This window comes from Anguilla anguilla, chromosome 2 (genome assembly GCF_013347855.1).
Source record: "Anguilla anguilla isolate fAngAng1 chromosome 2, fAngAng1.pri, whole genome shotgun sequence".
Lineage (NCBI taxonomy): Eukaryota > Metazoa > Chordata > Actinopteri > Anguilliformes > Anguillidae > Anguilla > Anguilla anguilla.
In genome coordinates, this window is record NC_049202.1 from 69,056,069 (window position 1) to 69,074,111 (window position 18,043).

At 39.6% G+C, this 18,043-nt stretch overlaps 1 protein-coding gene across 20 annotated transcripts in view; it reads left to right on the forward strand.

Annotated features, from left to right (window-relative positions):
- LOC118221546 (hemicentin-1-like) overlaps positions 1–18,043 on the forward strand; it is a 221,066-nt gene that overhangs the window by 172,458 nt on the left and 30,565 nt on the right. For 2 of the 20 annotated variants that reach the window (XM_035406709.1, XM_035406712.1), the window contains one exon: positions 8,440–8,903. The exons of 17 other annotated variants lie outside the window; for them this stretch is intronic. In XM_035406709.1, coding sequence (XP_035262600.1) covers positions 8,440–8,552 — 113 coding nt within the window. In that variant the 3' untranslated portion in view covers positions 8,553–8,903. Of the gene's footprint in view, positions 1–8,308; positions 8,348–8,439; positions 8,904–18,043 lie in introns of those variants that run through there. One more of the 20 variants, XM_035406728.1, reaches the window with a different exon arrangement.

An 18,043-nucleotide genomic window follows, 5' to 3' on the forward strand; every position in this document is an offset into this window, starting at 1 on the left:
AGGTTTGGGAGCAATAGACGTAACTATCAAATTAAAAATAGCAATGTGTAAGATTGTGGCAAGTGGAATAAACAGACAAATTAGCTGGATCGGTAACATTACTAACTGGGAAAAAAGAAAGGAAAAGCGAGAACCAGACAACCAGACAACCTTATTTTAAACTTATGTATGGTGATTTTATAGACAAGTTTAAACATTTAAATATTGACTTGTGCCATTCTGAGAATAAGGTCATATATAATTTAATAATGAATGAACTGTATGGTGGAGTTATAAAGTACAGATATCTAAATAATTTAGAATGTGAAAGAATGGTCGCACGAATATGGAGCAAAAACATTTCTGAAAATATGAGAGATATAGCCTGGCTAATATCAGTGAGGAGATTGCCAGTGAGAGCTGTGTAAAATGGAGTTGCTTTGTTACAACGAAATCCTGCCCAAAGCCTGATTGTGATGCAGATGAAACTTTGGAGCATCTGTTGATTGAATGCAGTCGATCTGACAAAATATGGGAACAAATGAAATCTATTGGTGTTAATATTTCAATTACACCAGAAACTGTATTTTATGGAATAATATATAACATTGATGATAAACTTAAAGATTTATACTGGTTAATAATATGTCTAGTGAATGAGCACATATGGAAAACGCGAAGTAAAATGACAATTTATCATATCTACGTGTCAAGTGAATCTGTATCTGAACGTTTTAACAGAACTAAAACGTCGAAGGACAATTGACATCAAGCATGGCAATGCAAATCTTTGGGAAACTCTGGACTTTTAATATAGAAGATGCCTTACCTAATGTATTTAGATTTCCTTGTTTATGTAATTGTTTGTAATGACTTGTATAATTGAAATAAAGTTTATTTATTTAAGAAAAAGAAAGCGATTGTGCGATTGACCAGCAAAAACATGGTTTTAACTCAATGGCGCAGTATTTTACTGTTATTTTAAGGGCACATTATTAAGATAGTAATATGCGCCTACATAGGCGGGTGCACAACGCGCGATATTTAAAAAAAAATATTTCATAATGGTTAGTCATAATATTTATCAGAATTACCTAATCGAACAGATCCGTTTCCTCTGCAGAGAAGCGTTCTTTCCTACTACTTGACAAATCCACCATTATAATAGCAATCCGCCAAGGTGGCTTTTAAAGGGAGTGGGAGATGACACTCTGATGGGTTTATCTCATGTTACGCCCGAAACACACCTACGATTAATTAAGAGACTAAGGACAACCCCTTTGAACCATGCGCCTTTACTTTGCGCTCAGATTATCCACCGTTAAACTAGCAAAAGTGGATTTGGACACGCCCTAAATGCATTTGCGCCATGCGCTTTAGACCGTACGCTTAGATCGTTAAAATATAGCCTGTAGTCTTATGTCTCTGTGGGGGCTGAGCCAGAGGATCAGCTAAAGCAGGCAGGATGGCACAGGGAGTGAACACAGCCAGGGCAACACACGGAGTGATCACAGGCAGGGCAGCACTGGGATTGATTACAGTGCTCGTGGGAGCAGGTGCCAGACCAGCTGCAGCAGATCCACTCTGATAGTACAGGGCATATGTAGACAGTGTGACTGCAACACACACATACACATGCACGAACGCACACAAGCACTGTGTCTGTCAGTTGAAAAATAATCCAGGTGGACTGGAAACGTGCTAGGAGTAAGAAGGCATACGAATACAATCACACAAAAGACAGCAGCTAAAGTCATTTCATAATATGTCACAATGGCTTCAATTATTATATATAAATTAATCAATATATGATCTAAAGATGAATTGCATTTAATACTAAACTATGTAATTAAATCATGTGCTGCAGAAAAGGGGAGATTTGATTGGTAAAAAAATATGGACGTGCTTGTTACATCCCCAGCCTCTGCTTGCATGGGTAGTGCAGGTGGAGGTAATACCTAATTGCTTAATTGCTTGATTGCCTCCAGCTGCCTGTGGCCTAATATAAGTCCTGCAGTATGAGGCTGGGGAGATGTTCTTTGGGGTTTCTTTTGTGTGGTTTGCGTTTGGTAGGTTTTTGTGAAGACTCTTATTTTGTGACCCTTGTGGGGTTTTTGTTTGTTTTAGTTTGTGTTTTAGATTAATAAATGTCTGCGTTTGTGTTTTTAGATCACCAAAAACCAGACCGAAACTGATCTGGACTTTGTTTGTTGCGGCCCTTCGAGCCGGCCGTAACAGTGCTGAGCGAGTCCCGATTAGTAGAGACGGGAAGATGTGACAAAAATGAAACCGAAAGTAACTAAGCCACGAACAAGCAGTTCGTTTTGCACAGCAACACGGAAATGACTTGGCTGTTTATTTACTTAAATTCACTTGCATTAAGGTAAGGGAAATATCGAATTTTCTATATTTTCTTAATGAACAAACTGTTTTCTTTTTTACTTCAACTTGCTAGTCATATCTTCGAAATATGATTATGAATTGATCGTTTCTGTTTTAATAGCTTCGAGATTCTAACGAGATATCTGGCATGAACGTAATTTTCTGTATTTTAGTTGGTGCTCTTGATATCTGAACTTAAATCACACGTGTGCGATTCAGTTGTGTGTTGGACAGAGGCCGACTGCAGAGGGTGAAGATAATGCCCAGGGAACATTTGTGTGGTGAAAAGTTGGTGAAGCTCTATTTATACAGTCTTGGTGAAGCTCCATCTAGGCGTTCAGCTTAAAACGTAACGTAGGCTACAAGGAAAAGCGAGTTTTCTTGCTGACTGGGATGTATTTTAGATTACAGTAAGGATTGCTGTAATATTTCATTACCCATAAAAGATTCTCACAACCTATCGTAAATCAACAGCAACATGCCGTATATAACGTCAACAGCAAAGTAATGTTCATAAATCCACATTTATTGTTCAGGTTTCTCGCCCTGCAGAAACTACAGTAATACGGAGGAATCTCGGCCTAACATCATTATTGCACTGAATATTTAACCATGGATGTTGCAAACCATTTGATTTAGTAATGGGAATGATTTACTCTAAAACATATGTTTTAGAGGAATAAGTAATGGCCACTTAATTGTTTATGTAAATACAAAATCTGGGTTCAGTGTGGCCTAAACAAAGTTTATTTACAGATTACTCATGCTATTGACAGCCATGAATTTAACCTAAATCTGTGTGTGCAATTGTAAAGAAATGTTACATAATTGAAAAGTCCTAAAGTAGTTCCATCCAATTTGCTATTACATTTCTTTTCACTGCTAGCTATACAAATATGGAGTAAAAGAGAAAATCCAACATGCTTTTCAGTCAATGGCAATGTTAATACTACTCGGTTATACCATAACTTGTTTTTCCTTTTCGTCTTGCATTAAAGGAGAAAAATGGCATCTGTCATCTGGATCCTGTCTGTAGTATTGTATGCTGAATTCATGTGTGCAGTGTCTGCTAACAGTAAGTTGTTTTGTGTTTTGTTGGTCAATATCACATGTAAAAACCCTGTTAAATTGAAAGTGAATGCATGAATTTATCAGATTCTTTGAACAGTTTCATTTGATTTTGAACTGAACTGGAGTCAGTGGCAGACGGGTCATTTTATTGTCAGTAACAATGAAGCGGTTAATTTTCTGAATAAATAATACTAAAACGAAGAGCTAATCATTCCCCAATTAATTCTGTATTAGCATTACTTCTGTTTACGTAACACAATTATGAAGTATTTGCTTATATAGGGTATTTGAACTTGTTTAAAAATGTAACTATTTACTACTAATTATTTTTGCCCAAAGTCAGAGCATATTGTCAATGTAAACATTGCTTAACATGATCTGCCCAGATGCTTATTGAAAAGCACAGATTTTGTCAAGTGTGCTTACAAACTCCACTCAACAAGCTGTTGTGATTTACCTCTTAGGTAAAGTGTATTATTGTACTGACTTCTGGGATTATTTGCTATGTATTGGCATGTTTATGAATTAATCAAATAAATGAAAAGCTTCAAGGTGTAATTTCCTCCTATTTCAAGCTCACGAACTGGTCGTGTTCAGGCTCATGTCTCCCGTATCACCATTCATTGTTTGGACGTGGTTTCAGTCATAAATTGGCTTAATTCATAGATTAATAATTAAACTATTTTTTTAAACTCGTCTAACTTGTTGAATTGCTTTCACTCGTGTTTTTGTCCTGTGCAGTTTGTCTGGCCTGTTTTTTTTTTTTTTTTTTTTTTTTTTTTTTTTTCCCCCCCCTCCATGTTTTCTGATGTTTCCTTGTTTATTTGTGCAGGGTTGCCCTCCCTGGATTGCCAGGATGAAAACCATGGGGTCCATGGCAAGGACTCTTTATTGAAATGCTTTCTGAATACTCGTGGGGACAGCGTGAAGGTCACATCGGCAACATGGAGTCGGCCAGGAGAGAAGCGTCCTTTAATAATGTTTATAAAAGACAAAGTTAAAATGCCGGAAGATCCACGATTCTCCTTTAAGCAGTCACAGATGTCTGGCAGCAACATAGACGTGTCCTTTCTGGTGAGAGACACAGTGAGGACAGATGAAGGGAAATATGAATGCGTTGTTGTAACTGACTCTGGTGAAGACACAGCAGTTGTAAGCCTTTCTGTCACAGGTGGGTATATAAAATATAATAGTGATGTACATTTTTATATTTCATATGATGAGAAATGAAAAGGGAAACAGACTTTAGAACCTCCATGTGCACCTTCTTTGAAACCTCCAGGGCCCTTGGGTGTTAATATTGCCTTTTGAGTCGAGACTGAGCTGTGGCCATGTCTCTGACCCAGGTCCAATCTGTTTGACCCAATTATTTGTTTGGAAGCATACCTGATGTGTGGAGGGGGCTTGTTTTGACCACCGAGCAGGTTACAGAACAACAGTCGATGATGGATTCAACTGGAGTAGAATAATTGCAGCAAATGTAATTAGTCTGTGACAGGTCACATATTTAAATTCACACATTAAATAATTGTTTTCACTATGTAAATGTTGTTTTGAGAGTCATGCATTAATGCCTTTGTTCTCCTGTGGTGCACAGTAAAGTTCTATGAGGGTTCTTTCCCTGTTGTCCCGGCTGCAATTTTAAGATTGCATGTATGGGGTAAAATTAATTAAGTTATAAAAACTCTTTATACGAATTACAACTTACTAAAATTATACACCCCAATGCCAGTCCTCTTTCAAATCCATCATACGGTTGATGCTTGATTCTCCCTCATTCCAATGCTACTGAGGCAATGAGCCATACCTATAAACGATCTGATTTCCTGGAAATAGTTTCCAAAACTTAACCATTTGAAAGGAATTTTTTAAAAGCTGGGGAGAAAAGGGGATCTCGTATAAGACCTGTAGTCAATAGCCATGATCCATGGAGAGCCTAACGAAAGAAACCAGAAATAAGTCAGATTTTATGAGCTTCTCAAGATTTATTGTGTTCTCAGCTAGAGTTAATATTAAATGGCCGTTTAAAGCTTGGTACTAGTTCATAATGAACTTTTGTTTCTGATAACTGGCTGAATGACTTAACAGGTGGATGCGGTAGGTACACAGTTGAGTTTGCAATGTAGATGTTAATTGACCGTTCTTTTCACCATCTAGCCCCTTACTCCAAACCAGACATGAGCTCAGTTCCGGAGAAGGACCTTCAGGAGGGAATGGAAGTCACATTATTCTGCAATGCCTCTGGGGGTTACCCGGTTGGCATGATCCACTGGTACGACCAGCACGGCACCAACTGGACCCGCAGTGCAGAAATGACGGTGGTGGAGACCACGGACAAACGCACAAACTTATCCAGCAAGTTCACGCTTAAGGCATCCTCCATCACTCCTCAGTATCGGTGCTTAGTGTTAAACAACAATGGTGTGGAAGAAGGAAAGGCGGAATTTGACCTTAAATTTCGGCAAAAATGTAAGAATTATTTATCTTCATCGGTTTCACTTTCTGTGATGCAATCTCCCAACTTGCCTTGAAGTTAATTGTTCCCCCCCGCTTCATCTAGCTACACTGCAAAGGGAACTCTTCACTCTGATCATTTTTTATCATCAACATCCTTATCCAATTCCATCAAACTTAGTAATGGCCAGCGACCTGCCTGACACACTGCTGCAAAATGCTTTTCATATGCTGGGGGGCGGGGCGGGGGGGGGGAGGGAGACAAAATGATTTTCTGACAGTGCAGGGACAGATCATTCCCATGCGTATATAAATAATTTGTCTCATTTGTAATCAGCGTATTCAACTGCTCACCTGGCACACCACTTCAGAAAACTGTGGTTCCCCTGAGTTCCCTTCTGGGGTACTGATGTAATAGCTATGTAAAAGATTGGTTTGCTGTTTTGTTGTATTTATCTCTGTTTGCAATGCTAAGTGTCGGTTTGTAGGGTTAACTTTACACCTACTGCTTATAAATGGGCCTTCTGTGCCTTAATTTATAATATTGGGCTTTTTGATTCCTGCAACTAATGCTCCTGTTCTCCACTTCTGTCAGTTGCGGTGGATACGTTGATTGTAACGTAAGGTGATACACAGACCTGTTCAGTTCTCATTTTGGAAAGGCAACAGAAGTGCCCCATTCTCAGGCTACTTGTTCCTGGCTCTGTGCGGGCCCAAGTTGATGGGTGGGTTTGTGTTGTGTAGTCGTCAGTGACCCCGGCTCCGGAAAAGGCGGTGGGAGGACGGCCATTGCGGTAGTCTTCATCATCGTTGGATCTCTGCTGTGCGGCCTGCTGATTTTTGCTCTGTTGCACAGATGGCGCATTCAGCGTGAGTACAGAAATGGCGTTTCAGCAGGAATCTGCACGGGCTGCTTCAGCCAAGCAGCAAAGGAACGGCTTCAGCTCCCCCTTCCTTTTCCTGACACACTTCCTGTTTGGCTCAGAGGTTAGGGAAATTTTGTGAATTGTTCCGATTGGAATGCTGCACAATGCAGCGCAGTCAAGTGGTCGCACAAATGCACACGCGTCCTCCTCTGATCCAAAGTTGGTGTGAAATGGAAATGAGCCTTAAGTGTCACTTGCCAAGCAAAAAAGGAGGTCGGTGAAGAATTATTAAACTGCCAGTATTTTCAACAGTCATTAGGAGTAATCACGTGAGTACTGTTTAGACATGGGCGCAGTACTGTATATAGATACCTGGATAATGTGAGGGTCTAATAATTATTAAATCATTTCATTACAGAGGCCCGAAGGCCATCAACTCACCCCATATTGGGTATGATTTTGTTTTTATGGTAACTATTAGTCGTACTCTAATGGTTTCTCAGACTCTTGAACTTTAACCTGGCTTTAGTCAGAAACATCGCTGTCACAGTGGACATGAATGTATCAAAACTGTACAATTTTGCAAAATAATATAGCCTGGTGAAGTACAAATAAATTTAAAGACAAAAAGATATCCTATAAATCAGGGCTGCCCAATCCTCTTCCTGGAGATCTACTATCCTGTATGTTTTCAACCCAAGCAAAACATCATCAGCTAGAGATTTCTTTTGAGCTGCTAATTTGTATTTGGGGTTGAAATTAGAACCTACAGTACAATTGATCTCCAGGAACAGGATTGGGCAGCCCTGCTATATAATGGATAAGCAATTTACTGGAATACAGTAAAATTGATCCATTCTGTAAAACCATTGGAAATCAGCTGGAATGGAGGGACTTCTTTCCTACATTTCTTTTGACTGCATCACTTTTGCGGAATTTTCGTGGAATCTTTTTCTGTTGGCTGTATGGCCCTCATAGAAACTGATTTACCTTTGAATGTCTAATTGAAGTTGCCTTTTCAAAATAGTGGCACCATATTTTGTGTGTCAGCCATAGGGTGGTATTTTCATGTTTTAATCTTTTACTGGTGCATACAGGGGACAGTGCAGCGTTAGGGGCTGTGGTGTATGACTCCACAATCAAACTGCCACATTAAGTGGGGAGAGAACCGGTGATCTGGCTGCCAGAAAATGCAAATTTGCATCAGAATTGCCTGAATCCCTCAGCATCAGTAACAAAGAGCCCTGAGCTACTGTAGAGGACTTGGTAGATTTTAATAGATCTAATAGGTCATTAAAAATATATATTTTATAAGCAGGATGGGAATAGTGTGGGATGTTTGGCTTCAGTTCACTGTCATCTGTCCTTTGTTTTCCATTTTACGTCATCTGGGAATTTGGAAATTCTCCAACTTTAGGTATCCTGCAACTCTTATGAGAAACATGAGATGACAGGCCTTTTGTTGTGGGGAAGTGGGCTACATAGAGTAACCGGTCCATCGACCAATGTAGGCACTGTGTGTACTGTACGTCTAACCACCTCTCTCCTGCTTTTAGGGGGGATGTATCCAGAGTCTTCAGACATGATGGAAGAAGGTAATTATTTCCTGTTCCATCACAGTGCCCTAGTCAGTTGGTAATGTCTCACATTTTTAATGTTGCTTAGAATTGTTTTTTTTTTTTTTAAGGCTTTCTCAAAAAAGGTTTCCAGGCAATGCGGTGGATAACAGTCTCTTCTTGTTCAACAAGTTCGGCAGGTTTGAACAAAAGCCATTCTATGTCTCAACCTTTAAACTTTTGAAGTTGGATTATTGCCCCTTCAGGACTGTCTAATCCTTATAGTAACAAATTGCTGCACATTCTGGGGAAATGGAGGAATTTTACTTTTCCTTTGTGTGTCTGAACTCAGAGAAACTAATGACTCTGCTCCAGGTTTATTTCTGATTGGTAGTTTGTCATGGCAGTGCAATCAAGAATGCTTTGGTAATCCCTGTGATGAGTTTACTTTCGGTTGGTCTTTACAGTTCTACCAGACTAAAAACAGAGTTTCCCTTTTTCCCCCCAAAAAGAGCATCGTCCTCCACGTTCCTGATATGGAACCTCAAACTGAAGTTTGTGGAAACACTGCATGTGAATTAGTGATGTGAGAAAATGTAATGCTCAAAACAAAGTAACACACCAGTAAAATAACACAAACAAAATGAGGGGGAAAAAATAACAAACAGGGCCACGGACTTAATGACTGATATGTTTGGATTTCGGTTACAAAGATAACGTACAGAGCAGCTAAAACCTAGGCCTTGGATTGCTTTTCTGCAGACTGCAGAAACAGCATTTCCAAGATTTGGAAGTGCTCAAGTGCTTTATAGGTAGTGGGGAGGAAGTAATTCAACCCTAGTTTAAAGGGGGCAGAACAGCAACCGTGGTGCAGAAAATGCTCTGCGCAGCATCTGTGAAAAAGAACAGTGGCAGTTAAACTTGAAACTATACAGTGGATACCAACGTGAACTTTGTCGCTAAATTAACACTACGTTCTTAAAAGTCCAGGACACCAACAACAAAGCATTATAATAATTCAACCTGGTGATTTTACAGGCGTTACTCTGCATTCGCAATATTACAAGGGTTGATCTAAACTTTACTGCCTTGTGCAATTACATGAAGTTCATTTGGGCCCCATTGTTGCACTCCTTGCCTTTGCATTCTCACTGAAGATATTTTCGGATGTGGGTGTGTACAAATGTTTTCTGCTGTACATGTAGAAACATGATCGCCATTCCTTAAAAAGAAGTCTGGACTAAAGTAGAGCCCGACCGACATCGGCCATTATTTGACTTTTTTGACGACATCGGGATCGGCAGTTATGCCGCCGATGTGTCCTGATTTTAATAAGTATAATAAACAAAAAAACAATGATTATTTATCTGTACTTGTCTGTTCGAACGTTGTAGTTGCTATTTACTAAAATTATCAAGTAGAGGGAACTCCGATACAAGTGTGAACTGCAGCAGCTGACGCGCTACTTCTCTAAAGACGTTTGTCACTCGTGCCTCATCCAATATTCTCCACTGCAAGACTTGTCTGCACATATTCGATTGCCGCAATAAAGGTATGTGTATTTAGTGAGGTTTTTTTTTTTTTTAAATTAAATACGTTTATACGACCACTGTTTCAGTCCTCATTATCAAGCGAGCGAGCTAGCTAACATATTTGGTTCACTTTAGGAAGCTAGCTGGCTAGCAAGCCTTTATGAAGTGGCAGTGAGCACATAAGCAGCGTAGGATCTACATTTCCAGAGGACATTGCTGTATTCTCAAATAACCAGCCAAAATAAAATGGTGATTGAATGCATCACACTGGTTTTTTTTTTTTTTTTTTTTTCTGCGATATTAGCTACTATATGATGCTGTGTCATTAGCCAACGTGTTATTGCAAGCGAGTGTGTCATCTAGTCACGCGTCATCGTAGCAAGCTAACGAGACAGTAAAAACGCCGATAAAACACTTCTAACATGGATCATTTTAAGCCATGTTATCTAGCTTTGCCGTGATAACATGAGAGAAGGATTGCTGTTGGAGAAGTGAATCAACCAACAGTTAGCGCGGGTAACCTGCACGAAAGCGCATTGTATTTTTTTTTTATTTTTTTTTTTCACGCATTTCATCCAGTCAATTTAATTTCATCTAACGTTACACTTGATTCACTCTTTGGCTCCGCTAGATAATGTCTTACTCTTTGAGATCATGTAGTAGAAATAAAATGAGAAAATATAATTCATTTAACTTACTACCCACCTCTGATTCTCAGTAACGTGTCATATTTACTCCGTTACATTTACTTAAGTAACTTTTTGAATAAATTGTACTTGTAAGAGTAGTTTTAATGCAACATACTTTTACTTGAGTATATTTGAAGAAAAAGTTACTTTTACTCCGTTATATTCGGCTACATTCCGCTCGTTACTTTTTTTTTTTTTTTTTTACCCATTTTTTATTCAATGCACGTTCTGTTTCATTCTGTCAGAGACTTCAGCCAAAGAGGCTGACTGGTCTTTGCTTTGGCGCTGTCATAGCCCCACATGACTCCGTTTCACCAATCAGACGTAGCTAGTCACAGCATACAGAATGATGAGTGGGTGACAACAATGGCTGAAACAACGGCGGGTGATTCCTAGGAGGCAGAACACCCCTGGCCTCAAATTCAAACTACGTTTTACTTAGACTACAAAAAAAACAGTAGTTACATTATGCGCTGCCTTCTTTGTCTGCCTAGAAATGTGGACATTTCAGCCTACAAGAACTCAACTTCAAACTTGAGAATATGTGGCGGTAAGTTGTATGTTAGTTTTGGCTGTGGATAGATAACTATTTGAATGAGTGGTCATTTATTGCCTTGGACAATCCGTTTGTGAAATACGCATGTGATGCCTGGGTACCTTCCAAAATAGCTGTGCGTAATACCACAGGCGTTGTTTACGGTGGTGTCGCCCTTTTTAGTACAGTCTGGCTTGATTGACAATTCATTTATTCAGTAGGTGTATAAGCTTTCTAACAATGTATAACATGTCTAATTTTGCTTTTGGAATAGCGTTGTTTAGGTCAGCTTAACCGAAATTTTTCTTATCGCATTCACTTATGCATTCACTCTGTGGTAGCAGTAAAGGACGCAGCACGGAACATGGTCAACGTTAAAAGCAAGGTGTGGCGTTATTTTGATTTCACACACTTAAAGATGGTGTTAATTTAATTTAATCTTATCTAAAGTTCTTTGTGTTTATTTCTATTTGTTTTCTTATGTAAAATGTTCTTAAATATAGAAACTTTAATAAAGTTTTTCACATTGATTTGAAAACGTTGCACTTTTTGACAAAATATCGGTCAAAACATCGGTAATCGGTGGGCTAGGACTCCAAAATCGGGATCGGTATCGGTCGGGCTCTACTAAAGGTAGCAAGATTTCACATGGGGGAATCCTTTGATCTCCTAGGAACCCTTACTGACTTAAGTGAAGAATTGTTGGATGTTATAACTCTTAACCAAAAGAATGAAAATGCAGCTTCTGTTTTTCCAGCATATTCATTTTACCTGCATTTTTTTCGATTTTGGATTTAAAAAAACAAAACACCTTTTTTATATCATGTTCCATTCACAATCTACTTTTGAAAACAAAACTGTAAATAGAAGTAGCTGATTTTTTTTGTTGGTTTAAATGTGTTAATCACTGCTGAGTTGTGATCGTTAACACCCTTCACCCCTGGTTTAAATGTTGTGATTGTTATAATTATGGTGTATTTTTTGGCTTGGTGGGATTAACACCTTTCTTTTCACTGGTTTGTACATACATACACTAATTCACATGCTGCAGATTTTGGGCGATGGGTCATTTTTGCTCAAATTTACGTCTGCTTGTTTTGTATTTATATTGATAAACTGTAAAACTGAAATTGTGTGGATGTAAACTTTTCCACAGTGTATTTCTTTGTTTAAAACTTGTACTTTCTTTCTTTGTGGTGCTTCTAATATATTGCTTCTATACTTAATGCTGTTTAATTATTGGACTAATTATAATTACTTGATTATAATTTTTAATCATCACAATCAGGATTTGTTTTGTGATAGCACCTTTGATTACAATGCAAGTTTGTTTTTTTTTACAGTAAATTTTTTTTTATAATTTAACCATAAAATTTTTTTGTATTTGTTGCCGTAGCATTGTATACAGACAGGGCATCCAGGTTTATCAGAGGGAAATGAAGGTCAAATATAATAAAGCCATTTTACATTTTAAGTCATGATAACACGGTGGAACTGCCTTTTCATTGAAAAAGCAGGTCTTCACAATACAGTTTAGCAGATGAACAGAGGCAGTTATTACTCTGATAAATGGATGCCCACTGTGGGTGTTCCTGCAGTACAGTACACACTGTTGGCATTTCTTAATCTGGCAAGTTGCACAATTTCTTTCAGCGGCATTAGTTCCTGGTATAAAAGTTACGAAAATGTGATAAATTTTTTTCTTGCACATCTACAGGGTTTCCCCCAAAAAAGTTGTTAGGCCTGGTGGCAAGTATCTTTTGACAGGGCCCAGCGGCCCGGCAGCCAAGTGTCTTTTTTGATGGGGTCCTGGCGTGGGCCAGCGACAGACTGATGGCAGCATTAAGGTAGGGCCCTATAGTTTCTGTGATAACAGAATCACGGACGGAATCGCGGAATTGAGAATTTAAAAAAGCTATAACACAGATTCCATAGGGCCCTACATTAAGTCCGTGCTAAAAGCAGACTGGAGATCTGGAGATTTGAAAATATGACTATGTAATGTGAATGTTATAAATAAGTCATTTATTCAACACATATTTTAAAAAATCAACAACTATTTACAGCAAAGCAGAGTCTTACAAAGAATCTGACAACAATGTACAGTCTTGGAATGCTGTGGTTTCAACAAAAGAAATTCAATTAAATTTAAATATCAAAGTTTTTGCACTCTACAAAAAACCTGTATTCAAGTCCTGATTGGCTACTGAATCTTACAACAAGCCTTGGAATGCTGGGCACATTTAAACATTTAAACTGTAAGGTTTTTTGGCTTTTACAGTACGCTACCTTTCCTCCTTGACATTAGCCCTAAATGGCACAGAGTAAGTATGTGTTACTGTTTGGCTAGCTAGCCAAGTTAGCTCCATGACCACGTTGTCAAAATGTTTCCCAACCGTGAAAACTGCCTGACTTGTTTACATTTTGGACAGATGTGGTTCCTCAGTAAATCTATCGTTGTTTCCGTCGCAGCACTTTAGAAACAATCAATATCGAAAGAATCGTGAAATTTCTTATCGTGAAGAGTGCCTGACCCTTAACCGAAGCGTTTTTCCCCAAAGATGGTATTTCTAGATATAACCTAAGCTAAGTGCTGCGATGGAAACAACGATGGATTTACTCTGTAGCCACATCTGTCCAAAATGTAAACAAGTCAGGCAGTTTTCACGGTCGGGAAATTTTATGACGACGTTGTCGTGCACATCAATGTCATCAAGCAAACGTTATTAATAAACAAGTGAAGTTATTTTGATGGCGATTAATAAGTCATGTAATGTTACAATATATCAAACGTTACATTCATGCTACTATTTTAACGTTACTTACACACTGCTTAAGTTAATGTAAAAAGAATGTACTTACCGAAGAGATGAAGTGATAACGCAGTTTGTAACGAGGTTGGTTAGCCTACTAAATAAGAAATGGTGGCTTGCTAGGTAATGTTAGCTTGTGATAGTTGGAAGCGTCAAGTGGTGAAGGCCACTCTACGCACAATGAAGGTAAAGAACACTGATCTCAGACCTCCTTTCCTACAGTGCGTTCACGTTTTAACCAACACATGTCGCTGGTGAGCTTTTCAACCGAGCCGCCCCACTGTAACTGTAGTTTAAAAAACATCTTAAACATTTAATTTTTTTTTTTTTTTTTTTTTTTAAATTCCCAAATGCTTAGGCCCGGCTGGCCGCCGGCCTTGCAATACACTGGCGGAAACCCTGCATCTATGCATGAAATAAAGGCATCCAGGTAAATTAATGTGACTGAAAAAGACAACATTGGAATCTGTACAATAACGCACTGTTTCAGCTGCAGTGCCTTGGAGATTTTTCGGCCTTCGCAATTATGAACAAAAATTTCTGTGAACTGCTGCATTGTGTGCTAAATTAATAAAATTACTCCGCATTAAAAGGTCATTCATTTCCCGGAAAGTTAAATGTATAGTGTTTTCAATGCTTTGTGTATCCTCCCTTTTCTTTTTTTTTTCCAAAAATCAGGCTATTGCATGAAGAAATGATCTAATGAATATCCCAGGCCATCCTGTCCTTTATTGTAATCTCTGAGGGCCGACGACCACTTTCCTCAGTAATAAGTGGTAAATGGACTGCATTTATATAGCGCTTTTATCCAAAGTGCTTTGCAATTGATGCCTCTCATTCGCCAGAGCAGTTAGGGGTTAGGTGTCTTGCTCAAAGACACTTTGACACGCCCAGGGCGGGGTTTGAACCGGCATCCCTCCGTCTGCCAGACAATCACTCTTACCTCCTGAGCTATGTCGCCCCTAACTCCATGACAGGCGTAAGCCAGTTATCTGAGCTAAAACAGCCCAGTTTGCACCCGTTCCAGTTCAGGAGTATTGCACTGCCCGAAAAGCTAATGCAATGGCCCGTGGTGTAATTCACGATCGGATATTTTCTACTCCCTAATAAGTATATTTTAAGTGTATGTACTGGAATGCAAACATTTAACATCATGCATAACATATCGTTTACTTCAGCCAAGCATTTATGAACGAGTGGACAATCCCACAATAGGTGGATGTGATTAGCAACCACAGCCATTCCAGCACAAAAATGAGATTTGAATCCAACTTGTCCAAAAAAGTACATGGTGTAATGTAGGCCCTGTGCAAGACCTTCATCTGAATGACTTCATATCTCACAGAGTTGGATAGGGAGAGTTACTTTCCCAGTCCTTCCCATGGATAATGTTGCAAATGTAGGAAAGACTCTGCAGTTTATAGCTGAGGCCGTTCCTCTAACAGCAAGCAGTGTATCTCAACTTGTAAATCAAGGTTGCTCTTTGAACTCGAAAAACTTCAATAACCTTTGTCATGGGGCATTTCATAACAGATTTCAAGTACATGTATTGTGATAACACCTGTCGTTCAAAGCAAATCCCGAGTTCTCCCACATCACTCCTCTGCTGAGGTCACTGCACTGGCTATCGGTTGCTGCCAGGATCAGGTTCAAAGTCCTGACCCTCACCTACACTACAGCCAGCAGGACTGCCCCTGTCTACTAAAGTAGGCAGTATACTTCGTACGAAGCAGAAATTTTTGAGCAAAACGAAGCAATCAGAACAACTGACGAACAAAAAGACACGGTGTGTGTTCGTACGGTGCAGTGTGCGACGGCCTCCAGGGAGAACTTTTCGATAAGTTCTTTCATGTTCTCCGACCTCCCCCTCTCAGCTATTGGTCCGAATATCACATAGTTGGTTACGTCACAGTTGCGTTCAGATGGCTGAATTGACATGCTAATTTGTGGAGTCAACGCCAATCTCTCTTCTGCAGAGATGGGAATTCTGTGACTTCCCGCATGTTTGATGAATGGTGCTACTCCTTTCAGCAAGTCATCAAAACGCTTAGCGCACATTCGGAAATAAGAGAAAGTGGACCTTACAGGACATGATTAAACTACTACTACTCGACTACTCCGCTCTGCAGCAGCAGGGCGCCTTGTACCCCCTCCCATTTGAGTAAAGGGTTCTCGCTCACCCCCATCACGGAGCTTCTCCATTCTTGCTCCCCAGAGGTGGAACAAACTCCCTGTCCCTCTTCGAACCTCTGTCTCACTACCCGGCTTCCGGCGTGGTCTGAAGACAAATCTCTTCTGACTATACCTGGACTAACTGCCACCACTCTGTGAATCATTTCACTTAAAATCCCCTTTCATGCCACTTATGTTACATGTACCCCCATTCCAGCACTCATTGTAATTTGTATTTTTTCATTTTCCTGAGTCTTACCTCTGACAATGAATAAAGGATTACTCCATATTGGACATGAGGTTAAAGATGCTGCATTTATTGTTGATCTATTTCCTCATACCAACACTGTGGGAATTTGAGTGGAATGGTCGACGTACCGAAAAAGGAAGTCTAGGTAAAATATTCACTTTAATCGCCTCTGGCCGTAGCCCAGAATGATAGAGGCAAAACCGGGCCATCTCTTGATATCACCCATATAAAAAATAAAGAGAGCAGTGCCAAGGTGAATTAAGAAGCAATGGTGATTAAGAGTGATCGCTTCACTCTTACCGCAATTAACATTGTACCCAGAAAATTGTCAAACTACTTTTATAATGTTCAACGGGTGCAATATTGAGCTAGCTGGTATTGACAATGCTAACAACATATCATCAGCATAAAGACTGGCATTGAAATCATGTCCACACATATTAATAGCCATTATTTCTTCATTAGATATTATAGCACAAGCAAGAGCTTCTGGTGCTAAAATAAAATCCTCTCGTGTGGACCTGAAAAGGTGAAAGGGGGACTTTTTAGCTGTAACGTAGTTTAAAGGCGATCGGTTCATTGTAAAGTGCCTTAATCCACTGCGTACATACTGGCCCGAAACCAGCTTTAGCGAGTGAGCAGCATAAGTAAGGCCACTGTCCTGTCAAAAGTTTTTTTCAGCCTCCAGCAATATTGTTCCTGCTGGATGCTGAAGGGAGCTGGCCTCTTGACGTCAGGTGAAAGAGCCTCCTCATATTGCTAGAAGTGAGGCAGCCTTGAATGCTCAATGAGCTCTCCAGCAGATTATACTCTCGTAAACAAGTAGTAGCAAATTGGAAAGTCAACTCTGTGTATTTACTGTCAATGTTTTGTTTGTTTTTTTTTAAAGACTTTTGTGTTGCATGTTGGAGCCAAATACATCTGCCCATTGTGTACTGTCTGTTGATGTTTTTAAGTCCTTCATATATTGTGTGTTGGAGCCAAAGGAATTTCCCCACTGTGGGATAAACAAGTGGACTAAGTAACCAACATCTGCTGAGAAGGAAATGCTTCAAAACTCATTCGACTTACAGCAGGGGAATGACCCCAAACACACCCAAGGGACCAAAAAGTGGAACGTTCTTGACTGGCCGAGTGAATTTCCCAACGCAAAAATATCCCCAAAATGAACAGAAACTGAAAATCGCTGCAGTCCTGGACTAGCAGAGCATCACCAGGAAATCTTGTGATGTCTGTGGGACACCGACTTCAGGCAGTGATCAAATGAAAATGACTAAATTTGATGACTTCATTTAAGATTGTCTTAAATTGTCCAATTACATTTGGTCTCCTAAAATGGCAGGGCTGTGTATGAAAAGGGCTGTAATTTCTAAATGGATCATAGGATATGTAAATACTCTCAAAGCTGACCGTCTGCACTTTAACCTCGTGATTTCAATTCAAATCCAGTGTTCTGAAGTACACAGCCACAATACACTTAAAGTATACTTTAAGCTGGCAGTATACTCAGTAAGAAGAAAGAACTTCAGGATTGAGAACCACCGGCGAGCATGTCCACGAACACTGTTGTCGGTATACTCAGTGAGAACACCGCACCGTTTAAAGTCACTCCACGCCTCTGGGGCGTGAATAATTACGAGGCAGCTATTAACCGGGGCTGGAATCTCAACCAGACCTCCGTCTTGTGGCTACGCCATGGATGTACAAAGAGAAGGGCTACGCGAGATCACAACACAAAACAAAC